At 37.0% G+C, this 13,814-nt stretch overlaps 1 protein-coding gene across 2 annotated transcripts in view; it reads right to left on the reverse strand.

Annotated features, from left to right (window-relative positions):
• Window positions 1-967: 967 nt before the first annotated feature.
• LOC145992827 (oxysterol-binding protein 2-like) overlaps window positions 968-13,814 on the reverse strand; it is a 32,794-nt gene continuing 19,947 nt past the window's right edge. For both annotated transcript variants that reach the window (XM_083129222.1, XM_083129221.1), the window contains 6 exons: window positions 13,312-13,557; window positions 10,750-10,897; window positions 8,523-8,692; window positions 4,052-4,206; window positions 2,918-3,123; window positions 968-1,240 (listed from right to left, as the gene is read on the reverse strand). In XM_083129222.1, coding sequence (XP_082985348.1) covers window positions 1,098-1,240; window positions 2,918-3,123; window positions 4,052-4,206; window positions 8,523-8,692; window positions 10,750-10,897; window positions 13,312-13,557 — 1,068 coding nt within the window. In that variant the 3' untranslated portion in view covers window positions 968-1,097. The remainder of the gene's footprint in view (window positions 1,241-2,917; window positions 3,124-4,051; window positions 4,207-8,522; window positions 8,693-10,749; window positions 10,898-13,311; window positions 13,558-13,814) is intronic.

Below are 13,814 nucleotides of genomic sequence, written 5' to 3' on the forward strand. Positions count from 1 at the left end.
GGGAGGTTGCAACAGGGCAGCGAAGGTACAGATAAAGAAGGCTCCCTATGAAAGAACTTTCTAAAGTCCAGATAATCTTCTAAACACTCGCTGCTGCTTAGACTGCTGCTATTAAACACGTATTTTAAAATACAAAAACTTTTTTTACTTACATTTCGCGAGTATCTGGATTTCCAATGAACGACGTTTCGAGAACAACTGTTCCCTTCTTCAGGTCCTTAAGTTACATAGGCTATCCTAAATACACCATAGCCACGACTTCTGTTCATAAACAAGATGAACGAACAAAGTTGTGAAGAAAATAATATATTCTGTCTACATTTTCACTCTTCATCTCAAACAAATTAGAATACAAAATAGTTTTACCTAATGTCAAGGGGGCTGGCAACCCTGCCAGAAGGGGCTGAGTCCCCCTGGCCCCTGCGTGGCTACGGGCCTGCTTACACTGTCCACAGACTGCTACTGTTGTTAGCATAACTGCAGCTGTGTACCTACCCTCAGACAGCAAAAATGCCTGAGTCGCATGTCTTCATGCAGCAATCTTGCTGTTTCTTGTTACGGAGAGATATCACACACTTTTTTTGTTCATAATGTCATTGACGACACGTCAACCTCATGATCCCCAATTCTTTTGAGCAGTGTACAAAGAATGTTTCTCACATACTTCAATATCTCTGGCATGACATAAGTGTTAATTATGCACTATTAGTCCCAAAATCTTACACAGACTCAAAAGTAAATAATTTTTTTTTTCTAATTTTCTATCACTTTTGCTGTCTATAACCACGCACTGGTCTCAGCCATTGTGGTGGCTAATGCTTCTAAATTTTTCCATAATTAATATTTTTATACAATATTAGTTTAGTACTTAACCTAATGAAAACTGATAAATAATAATAATAACAGTAAAACAAAGTGCTAAAATTGCACAAACCAGATTAATACACAGAAATAGAAAACAAAAAAGTGTGTGAAATGGGAAATTTTACTTTGTAAAAGTGCAAAATACAGTGAATTGTACATTTGCAGTGAGAAGTGTATTTACTAGCATTGTCATCTACTACAGAAATATCATACAAGCACTCAGGAAGGAGACATCAAAAAATATCCGGACATCTGCTCCAATCTTGAACTTCTTTGCACCTCCAATACTCTCCTCCGAACTTGTACATTTCGTCTTGGGTGATGGGGTCTTGGCTTTTGTAAAACCACGCTGGCTGGTAGGGGCCACTTGTTGATACTGTGAAAAATATTCAAATATGGGGAAATGATACTTGTCTTTCTATGATGATAATGAACTGTACAGCTATACCCATAATAACACACGAAGGGTGCACATTTAGGATAATATAGTATTTATTTTCCTTGTTTGATGGGAGAATGGGTATCCATCCCTCCTCTGATTTCATTGTTAATAAGAAATGCGATTCAACATAAATTATTTCCAACAAAGATATAATTGAACAGTGATGGCGCCAGTGGAGGGGCATTGTTTGTATGACACTGCAACCCCTCCCCCAGGAAACAAGAAATACTAAATTATTGCTTTTGTAGCCCAATATGATTTTTTGTATATGATTTCGGAGTATATTATCATTGTTTTTTTGTTTTTTTTCTTGTACTGGCGCTGAATATGAGGCAACAAATTCTCGTGGTACACTCTGCTGATCAAGAAATTTTCTGGTGAAAATTATTTGTTAATAAATAATTTGCTATGTTTTCCATCTAGGACTGAACCAACACCAGATACTCTAATGGATAAATGTGATACAAAGAGCAAAACATTATAGCAACATAAAAGAGGTCAGTATAATGATGAATGTTAGAACATTCAACTATCCCATATCAATATACCAAAGTTTTGCTTTGAATATCCATATATTCACACACAATTCTTACAGTGTGTATTTGGTAACACTGGTAAGCCTTGCTTCCATGTTAATAAAACATTAAAATACTGACCAATGCAGAATTTATTGTATAAAAAAATATATACACTAAAAAGATAACGTTTCTATCCTCTAACAGGGTTTTTTTCAGATCTAGTGTGAATATTCGTCTGAAGAAGACCCTGTTAGAGTGTGGAAACATTACCTTTTTAGTCTATATATTTTTTATACAATAAATTCTGCGTTGGTCAGTATTTTAATGTTTTAGTAGTGTGTATTTGTGGTGCCAATATATCAAACCACATGTTTTCTTTTTCATGGCAATACTTCTTACAGCTGTTACTTGCACAATATTCAGATGTAAACTACATGTGAGATTCAGACTACCACCTACAGCAAATATAGTCTTGAAAGGGAAAAAAGGAGTTTTTGAACCAGTGGCAGCACTCACTTCAACAAGGTATGGGGAGCTCAACACCATAAGTGCTGACTTATATCTTTTTATTGCTTTATTCAAAAAAATTCCAATTACCACATAGAATCAATGAAAATTGCACATTTTACAACACATAACACTGTGCTTCTTTCACAAATAACAAGCGTAATCAACATTAAATTTCAAATGATAAGAAGGGATAAAGAGTTAGACTTTTGATTGATTCGTTCATTTGGCTTACTTTACTTCGGTTTCCTACCACGTGTGTCTATGACGAAGATAAGAATGAGTGACGATATGATGAAATTGATGAAGGGACACTCACAACTAACACCCATGCCCAGGCTGGGATTCGAACGGGGACTTCGTAACGTGCTGTGCTAACAACTCTGCCATGGAGGTCGGCTTTGCTAAGGTTTTACCTGCCTTGCATGCATTTTTATTTATGCCAGCCCAAGGAAAAAGTGATTTCCCATCCATGTCGCACAAACTAACATTCTTAAATTAACTTCCAATGTATAGTAGCTGGACTCAAATATGAAAAGAAAAGTAATGTGTCGGTTTATGAATCGTGCCTGTCATTATTTCCCACCTGTTGCTTGTTCCTCCAGTTTCTTACACTTGACTCTTTGTTTGTTCTCCAGGCGAGTCTTCTCGGCATTTGCATCGTCCCATTTGCCCTCCTCCATCAGCCTCTGGTCTGGCCTGTTTCTGGAATCAGTTGGCGCCACGTCCACCTCCGGCTCATTCAGCTGGGCAGCAAACTCCCCAAAGTAGTAGCACTTCTCTGCATTGGGACTGTAAAAGGATTCACAGAACGCTATTCTCCCTCAAATCGATACAATACAAAATTACATCGAGTCAAGTAAATGTAAAATTTACATCTAATGATGATAAGTGGATATTTATACCATGCTCAAAGTTAATTTTTACCATGTATTACGGAGTTTCACCAGGAATGATACATACCGTATCCATGAGGGCACATCCTTCCTAACAATTTGATGGGGGACGTTGCATTGCATTTGGTGGATGAGACTTGTGTTGAGACCTAAGAGCCAATGTGAACTGTTCCAATATGTTAAATTAAGTATTATGCAACCTGTGTCTTATAACAGCAGTTTGTTTGATGGTTCAAATTTCATTTATATGCATATTACTTGATGTTTTCAAATTAATATGATTTTGGCATTTTACAGATATGTTCTGCACTTCTCGTGTGCAACTTTTCACATACAATTTCCATTCCTCTATGTAGAACATGCCCATACTCACATTTTAACCTACATCTTTTATTGTGAGTCAAGTTTAATTTTCATATGAATATAACATGAGACCAAAGAGTTCCAAAAACTCTGGTCCATGACTATTTCATAGCAAAAATTTTGTTCCATTGTAATTTATATGTTCTCATATTATGCTTGCATTTTTCTGAATTTTCTGAGATGACCTGGGAATTGAACGAGGGTCTCTCATGTGGCAGTCAGATGTCCTACCAATGATGGTTCTATATTCAAATGTATGCATCAGTAGGATCAGCATTGGAATTGGTTAAGTGGTCTGGGTCCAGCACTATTTACAAAATGATAAAATGTCTGCGGAAAGTAACGTGTGTTCTGTTTGTTGTGCAAGTCAAGTACCAAAAGGTAAGTTAATGAAACATTCTCATAATGTATTGTTTCTCTAATACATAAAAACAACACTACAAATATTAATCGGTACTTACTTTACTGCTTTCTTCTGCCAAATTGTGTTATATCTTTCTGCTACTGGTTTCCCTTGAGCATAGGTGGTGACTACCCCTATTTCCATGGCATTGTTCCAATGGCCCTGAAGAAGCCACTTTTCTTTGCCCAAACTGTTCATGACAGTGCCAACCACCTACAAAAATACATTCAAGTCTTAATCAACCCAAAGACAACCATGCTCGTCACTTGTCAAACTTAAAAAGTTTCAAAATTAATCAACAACCTAGAACAGCTACCTCGTTGCGAAGCAAAATCTTGCCATTGCAAGTTCTGTGTTCGTGTCATGATCTAGGCGTGGGTCTTCTTTCATTAGATTCCATCCACATACCTCTCTCTGTTATTGTACTGCTTTTTCACCTCTTGTGTTCATTGTGGCAGTGAGGATGAACGATGAACTGACAAAGGGACAAGCACATCCATGCCTTACTCACGGGTAGAACCTTAGATTTGTATTTTGGTAGCACATGACACTGTCCACTCCAACACAGAGGTTGGTTTTCATCAATTTCATCCTTCATCCTCATCGTCTGTATTAACCTGATGAAGTAGAAAAAAGCAGCATAAAATAAGAATGGTACATGTGACTATCTTCCACACTCACAAATAAGGAACATTTATTCATTTTCTGCTGCACGTGCGTTTGTCAATTAACAGAGATTTGCTGAGTTCAAGAATCCTGTATAAATGTCAATGTTTTAAAGGTTGTTGATTTTGACTTGTTTTTGTCAAGTTGGAAGATGGATTTAATGTAATGTCTTGTGTTGAAATGCAAATTGCACTTAACGAATTATTTAAAAAAAATTATATCTTAAGAAGTAAAAATTAGGTTCTAAATCTCGTAACAGAACTACCATAAAATTATGTTGAGCAATAAGGACTCTTACTGTAACTATTTGTTATGAACAACATTAAATTACTGTAATGTTCAAGTATCAGTAAGACCCATCAGGGTTGATTTAAAATATAATTTCTACAGCACTAATTTCATCACAGGCATTGTTGGTAAAGTGAAGGGAGGGGTGGGGGATGAAGAGGGAGCTGCCATAATCCATCATGCTCAGAGGCACATATGAGGTTTGTTCAAAAAGTATCAGACCTTAATTTTTATGGCATAAACAAATGTAGTTAGCGAGGAACGGTTTCATGCACGTATATAGGTGATCCTAATGCACATTTTTTTCTCCAGCCTGCAGAAGCAGTCAGTCACCGGCAGGCTGCCAATGAGTGAGGAGGTATAAGTGAGCGGCGTTGGAATTTTGTTTTTGACAAAATGGCTGAAAAACTTGAACAACGCTACTGCATTAAATGTTGTGTCAAGCTTGGAGAATCCCAAGTGGAAACGATCCGCAGGATTCGACAGGCCTTCGGGGACGAAGAAATGGGCACCACACAAATAAAGGAGCGGTACAACTGCTTCAAAGATAGTTGCACCTCAGTGGAGAGTGAAGCACGTTCTGGCAGGCCCTAATATCCAGAATTGAGATCGTCATTAACTAAGTGAGAACCCTGGTAATGGAGGATCATCGAATCACGATCAGAGAACTTTCAGACGAGGTGGGGATCAGCATTGGATCCATTCATTCCTTTTTGACTAATGATTTGGGCCTCAGGAGAATCTCAGTGAAGTTTGTGCCGAAGCTGGCACCTCCATCACGATAATGCACCTGCCCATTCTTCACATTTGATACAGACTTTCCTGGCCAATGTTCGATTCTCGTGGGATGCCTAATTGCGGGGTGTGACACCAAACACAGCACACCTGTGCTTCATCAGGCTCCCTACTCTCCCGACATGGCTCCATGTGATTTCTGGCTTTTCCCCAAGCTGAAAATGGCCCTGAAAGGAACCAGATTTCAGTCCAGAGAAGACATCATGCAAAATGCGATGGACCAGCTGCACGCAATCCCAAAAGAGGCATTCCAGCGCTGCTTCCAACAGTGGGAGACCAAGGGGTGGCACCAGGGGGGCACGACGGGGTGCTTGTGCACCCCTTAATTTTCTTCCGTACCCCCTATCCAAAACCTATATTCTACCGAAAATATTACCTCTTACAGTGCCATATTGAGGGCCGAATGTTAAGTACTGAAGTGAGACAGCTGTCATGATTTACAACAGGCAAGGGATGCCACATTTATTTTCCTGTACTGTCAGCAGCCTATAAAGATCAGAGACCCTCGTCTTTATTTCTTCAGAATTGTTGTTAAGAATTATTTCTTCTTGTGGTTTTCAATAAATGTATTTATCTCAGTGTCAGTTGTATGTTTTCCTTTGCACTGTTGATACACGGTTTTGTTGTCTGCCTATTTGTTCTTCCTCTTTTCTTCAAGTTGCATTGGAACAATAATTTCAGTTGCTTTGAAGTATCATCAGGTCGCTCTCGGGAAATAATTTAATGCGAGTCGTATCATGATGGTAGTTTCCTTGTTTGTTAATTCGTTCTATTTGTTCTAGTAAACATACTATTTCAGACTTTTTCAAAGACTGTTAAGAAGAGGCCAAAAATTCGCGAAGAAATGTTATAGTTCGTTGTTGGGGACAGTGCGACCCAAGGGATTTCAACAATGAAGTTGCTGTGCCCTTAGCGTTTTGTCCTGACACCACAGCATCTGGGCAGACGGAAGGTAGGCTATGTATTATGTAAAACATTCGTATATGAAAAGAGGGGTAATAAAGCAACGGAGCATTTTGAGAAAAGTGAAGCAGTCCAAAAAAAGTGAATTGATAATTACATAAAAGTGACTACATGATTCCGTAGTTTTTGTGTTATTTTCTTTTTCAAATTGTGGTACTTTAGGTTTCATAGTAGCTATTTCTGTCTTTTACCCAACGTACACAAACTGAACACTTGTATAACGTATTTGACATTTGATTAATAACTGAATTTTGTACCTCAATTGGTTGTGCCTTCTAATCAAGGGATCCAGGGTTAGATACCCGGTTCAGGCACATAGTGGTTCGAATCCCACTTTAAACTGTAGGCTCAGTCCTGACTAGCCTATATGTGCATAAACTAGACTTAAAACAATGGATGTCAATCTAAAAGTGTATATTTCAGTCACTGTCATTTATCATTTATGTTAATTATTATAAGAGCGTTGCAGGAACATGGTAACTTCAAACTGAAGTTTTTTTTTGGTGTTGTTTTTTTTTTAATAGAGGAAGTGAGCAACACTATTAGGGGGAGGAATATACCTCGACCTCTTTCCATGGAAAAATGCCTTGCCTCTCCATGCAGAAAATCCTTCAGTCATTATATGTCATTGGCTTCCCTTGAACATACCATTCTCTTAAAATTAACAAACGTCGTTCTTGTGTTAAAATTAGGCAAAAATGAAGTAAGTCACTAGTATTCTTCAGTTTCATTAGTATATTATCATAGATGCCTACTAAAACATGCACCCCTAGATGATTAATCCTGGGACCACCGCTGGGGAGAACCGTTGGGAGAACTGTGTGGCAGTCGAAGGAGAGTAATGTAAGATTGTGGTATCTGATTACACAATTTTTTTATTAATAAAAGTCTGATACTTTTTTAACAAACATTGTATTTTTGGTTAATAAAAAAGCAAAATTTCAGTACAAAAATTGAGTCAATTTCAGGTTCAAAAGCAGTAAATAAAATAGAATATAATCTCAAATTTGATTTAAAACCTGCACTTACTACACAAAATAAACATATCCCTTCTAATAGCCCATTTATGTCATTACCAGAATATTACATTTATTCCTGTATAAAGGGGTCCATTTTTGCTTCTCAAATATTTACGGCAGAATTAATCAATTTTCCATGAATTGCATAACTCACAGGATAAGTCTGGTGGCTGCGGTGGCTCAGTCGGTAACGCATCTGACTACCATGCTCAAGGTCCCGGGTTCGATCCCCAGCCGGTTCAAATCCGGGAACTGTTCTAACGTTGGAAGCAGCCCCGGCGCCCACCCAGCATCGAATAACATGGGTACCTGGGGGAAACCCTAGGGGGTAAAGGCGGTCAGGGGCGTGATGCTGATCACATCACCCCCACTCATGACCGGATCAAGAAAGTGTGGTGCGTTACCCCCACACCCCGCATACGCCTTCATGGCGTGGTGCTAAGCACAGGGGAGCACTTTACCTTTTTTACAGGATAACTCTGACTTGTCGGTAAATAAACTAAATTTCGTGTTTAAGAGTTTATTTCGCATTTTGCAGTTCATTTTGTGACAAAACAGGGTAGAAAAATGCACGTCACACCTTTCAGAAACATGAAAAATTAACATTTCAATGTGTTATTTCACATTTTGTGTTTTTTTTGTCAAAAACGAAATATGCATGCCTCTAATCATGCTATATCATGTACATATCTGATTTTAATGTACTGTATACCATCTCCCATTTTGCTTCCATAATTCATACATTAAAGGTGATGTTTCTATTATTCTACTGTGCAGAATCCTTTTCTGACTACTCACTTTTCTAAAGCTGTGCCTTTGAAACATTGAAGTTGCCATAAATTGTAGAATGCATTTTTCATTTGTCTTGTGATTTGTGACTTCCATGTCTCCAATGTTCTCAATAAATAAGCTTCCAACTATAATGTTATTTACTACGCATGTCACTTTATTCCAAGAATAATAATTTCCTAAAAGAAAGAAGCAATGGTTTTATAAATTACAATTTTTAGTAATTAATAATTCTGCAACCAGATTTAATGCACCTTGAATGTGTGTGCTTGTGCACTGGGCCATTTCATGTCAAACCAACAAGGTACTCAAACTTACATTTTTGATTCATTTGAAATTTGGTATACTGGAAGTACCACCTGAGGTAGGCAAATATGCAAAGTTACAGATCCATATATTTTGTATTTCCAAAATTACCTGGGTGCAAAATGTGAGAGTTTGATCATTTTTACATCATCTTGTTAACCTTAAATTGCAATATTTTGGCAATCAGGACACCTATAGAAGCAATTCGGATGGCGTTGGAAGTCTTCAAGGTTTTCACATGGGATATTTAATGACGGTTAGGGTAAAAAAACAATTGAAGGTGGCAAATTTCTTCAAGGACTTTTTCACACGGGATATTTAATGACGGTTAGGGTAAAAAAAACAATTGAAGGTGGCAAAATTTAAAAATGGGATGCCAATGGGATTAAGAGTTATGGAAGATTTAGGCTAGTTTAGATTAGGTAACTATAATTCAAAAGTATAACAGAAATTAAACACAATATTATTTGAATTAACGTACATGAAGCTGGTGTTTACATTCTCAGTTAGAAATACAGGGCAATTCGAAAGTCCGGCCTCATAGGCAACTTCATTGTTAATGCACATAGTGAAAATTTGAAAGAGGGGAAAGCTGTTGGAAATAGGTGAGTTTCAATCTAAAGTGCTTGAATTTTAAATGTACCATGCACCGTTCAGGCTGTACACTGGTACAAGCTTCATTCCTAGCTGAAAATGCTGCATGCTTGGTCTGGAATACTGTATGTCATCGCATTACCATACAGTACTAGGTATATTAGGAATTATTTTCCTGTAGTTTACGGTTATTACAAGCATAAGAAAACAGTTTTTTGTTGAGACGTTTCAGGAGAACACACGCTCCCTTCATCAGACATTTATTTTCATTTTGACTAAAGATACAGAGATAACAATGGTTAGCAATTTTTTAAACAAAAAGAATCCATTATATAATGGATGTTGTAAATGTTACATTGTTGTAATATAGCAACTTAACTGTGAAAAGAAGCAGTCTGTTTTATTTTTATTTCAGATAAAAAAAATTGATCACATTATTTTTTATTTAAAATTATGAATCCCAAATATCATTGGGTAATTCAAAGTCATCATTGTTTTCACAGTCTCTTGATGTTTTCTGTTACATTAAATTTTAAAGATGGTGGCTTACTCCATTTGTGAAAAAGAAAACTCCATACTGGATCTATGTTAGCATTTTCATTATTTAATTTATTCCAGTGTTTTTTTCTGCAATGAACAAAGCTTCCCAGACATTCAACTCTATGTTTCCCGTCAAACTTTTTAAAACCCTTCTCTTTTTAATCAAATGTTTCTCTTCGATAATGTGAGCTGACAAACCTGTTCTTGGGTTTAGATTTATAATGTACAAATCGTGTTCGTGGCATCTTGTTGCCATTTTCCTTGCTGTTTGTCCTACACAATCCTTTGAACATGAACAACAACTTATATTATATATTCCTGTGGTTTCCACATCTGGTAGAGAGTTTCTCGTTTTGAATTCATTAAATGTACATTCCAAACTTCTTGGTGATCTAAAAACAATTTTGAAATTAAATCTTATAAAAATTTTGGCAATTTTATGTGAGATCCCTTGTGGAATGGAATGCACACAAATTTATTTTCAACAGATTTTTCATCTTTGTCTGTATTTCTATTTTCCTTTAGTTTTCTTGCGACTTGTTTTTTGATTTGGTTTATTCTGTTAGTGTGAAAGCCATTTTCTTTTGCTATAGTAAAAAGCCTTTCTTCTTCATTTTTGATATCCTTATTATTAGAACATAGTCATTGTGCTCTGAGAAATTTTCTCAACCCAGAAGAGATTTCGCTTTTTATCGCAACATTTAAACCTTACAAAGTTCTCTGAAATGGAAGTTGTTTCCCTATGTACAAACAGAAAAATGTAATGCTTTTTTTGTTGTTCAACCTTAGCACATACCTGAAGCATCAAATGTGAGACAAATCACACCTTGAGGAATGACTCGCAAATTATTTCCCCGGAACTTGGATGCTATTGTAAAATTCTGTATGCAGTTCCATCCCCTACCTTCACAAAATAAAGCCATCCCTGGAGGATGATGGGATGTCTGTGGAAACAAAATAACATTACATCGCTCAGTTTACGGTCGTTACAAGCATTTAAACACATGTTTTGATGTAATAACTGTAAACTACAAGAATAATAATTCTTCAATACACAATATGTACATAGAATAATAATAATAATAATACAGGAATCACATAATGAACAATTTTTCTCTACAGACCAGCGTATGGGAAAAAAATATTTCTGTGTTGCATGCAAATCATGAAAATTAAACTACGATACCAGCAAGTTACAACTTAGTTTCAAGTCATGTATTTGAATTTTACAATATTCTAGACTGGGAATCTTTACAGTATCAGGACCTAAAAGGGATGAGGAGACAGGTGCGTAGAGAAGGTTACATAATTTAGAACTGCATAATTACGCTGTTATCCCTAAGGTAACTTATTCTTTAAATCACTAATAATGGATCCAAATAACAAAAATTATTGAATATTAAATAAAAAGAGTTAATTATTACCTTCCCATCACCCCCAACAAAATATTATCTAATAATGTAATCATAATATCTAACCAAAACATTATTAAAACAAAATAAAGATCTATAGGGTCTTGTCGTTCCCATGTTCAGATATTATTAGAATAATTACCGTAAATCAAGAAGACTTAGATGGGCAGGCCTTGTGGCACGAATGGAAAAAGAAAGAAGAGTTTACAGGATTCTTGCTGGGAAACCTGATCGTAAGAGACCTGTAGGAAGGTCAAGAGGAAGATTGATAGATAAGAGATAACGTTGAGATGGACCTAAACGAAATCGATAAGGATGGCAAAGAAAGGATTGATATTGCCCAGGACAGGGACAGATGGAATGCTTATGTTGCTGCAGCCATAAATCTTTGGGTTTAAGGAGAGTAGAGAGTTAGTTAGTTTATGGTTGATAGATAAAAAGAAAACAAAATCAAGTGAGTATCATATGGAAAAGGTTCTATGCTGCTCTTCTTATTCTTGCAGCCATTAATTTTTCAAGGTCCGCTGCTTGGTGAAGAGGGATGCAGAAACATGGAATATTTTTCCATTCAAAAATTGAAATCCCAAGATGAAATGCTTCTAATGTTGCTATTAGTCATATTTAATGTATTAAAACAACAAGGAAAGCATTTTGTGCCTATTGCTAAATATCAGTGTTGACTCCAACAGTATCAAGAGTGGGTTTTCATGGAGCTCCTCGCCTGTATATAGTCCTCCCTTTGAGCACGTAATCACTCAGCCTAGTTATTCATACAAAATGAAGCACATGCTCTGTTTTATTCATACGTCCCTTTTATTCTTGTGATTAGACTGCAATGGGGAGGTAGACTTGGTTTTCGGTACGACACAGGCTAAACTTAGGAATACGTTAAAGGGGTTTTATTGTTAAACAATAGATTTTTTATGAGGATTGGATTTATTATACTGAAGACTGTTGCATTGTTTGTTATGCATATTTTATGTGGTTCAGGTGAAATGCGTAAATACCTTAAAAGTTATGTTGTTACAATTAAGCAGCAAATTTGCTCTGAACAGCAATATATATATATATGTATGTAGTATGTATCCTATGTATTTTGTGAAGGAGGCAGGAGGGAGATGTAAATACTGTACATGTAAATATGATGATGTTACCTTCAGTAATAGAGACTTGTCTCTGTTCAAGGTGAATAAATAAATTAATTCCTGTCCGTCAGTCTGCATATTACTACTCTAACCTTTAGCCGACGGAGCCTGGCACACCTGTATTCCCATTGAAGCAGATGCCTTTTCAAGCGTGCACTTTCCAAACTTGCCATGAAGTACAAAAAAAATTCGTAGCTCTATTGATTGATTGATTTAGTTTATTTTACTTCGCATTTTGTGCCTCTTGGCTAATTTGCGAAAATGGGGATGAGTGATGAAATGATGAAATGGATGAAAATGGACATTCACAAACAACCATACCCGACCGGGATTCGAGCCCGGGACCCTTGGCATCGCAGCGCGATGTGCTAACCACTCGGCCACAGGGTCGGGCAATTCGTAGCTCGAGAACTAATTTCCGTAGAGAGAGGATATTGTTTTTTTTCTTTCTTAAAGACAGCTTTTAGTGGAGGTAAAATTTATACATTGTCTCTCCAAATAGTTAGTGTTAAAGGAAGAAGAAGAAAATGGATTCTTATAAAAAAAAACACCATCTGTCCTCAATGGAAATACAAGCATGGTTCCAATTTCGACCATCTGGATGCTAAAGGTTAAATAGTGGCGTAATCATGAAATTTATTTTACTATGTGGTGAGATAGGATACAATCGGGCCTAGCATATGGAACCAAGGTTTGGTGGAGGCTAGAATACGGAAATAGAAGGTAGCTAGTGAATAACTGACAGAAAACAAGTTTACAGACCTCCCTCTGTTCTAGACCCTGAAGCTTGAGGACACTTACCTGTTCAGCTATTAAGCGCCACCCGTAATCATCCATGCGGTCGCATTCGTAGGTTTCACCAAGCATAGGGTTGAAAGGTTTGGTGAGCCTAACGTCAGTGTTTCCGTAAGTCGTGACTGCAAACACTGCTACGTATGCCAGCTGGTGGCAGGAGTCGGTGATGTTGGCTGCAGTGTCGAGGAGGTAAGTATATTCGTAGTCCTCTGCAATGCGCTGTAGCATGGACAAAGGCTCCGAGAAGTGTACCTGCAACAAAGACAATTTTCAGCACAATAATTTGAGAGTGTCTGGGAACCATGGTGATAGTATATGCTGAAACATAGTACATTCAGTCGGATGCTTTAAGGATTTTACCACAGTACACAATTAAAGTAGGGATAAGAAAACAACAATTGCTCATATATAGTAAGTACGGCCTCCCGTCAATTATCACCTTGGACAGTCATTGTTATTTTCACTTTTTATTTATTTGGGTTCTTGCTATGGGACTTGTGCAGGTTTGG

Source organism: Lepisma saccharinum, chromosome 9 (genome assembly GCF_977018435.1).
Source record: "Lepisma saccharinum chromosome 9, izLepSacc3.1, whole genome shotgun sequence".
Taxonomy (NCBI): Eukaryota; Metazoa; Arthropoda; class Insecta; order Zygentoma; family Lepismatidae; genus Lepisma; species Lepisma saccharinum.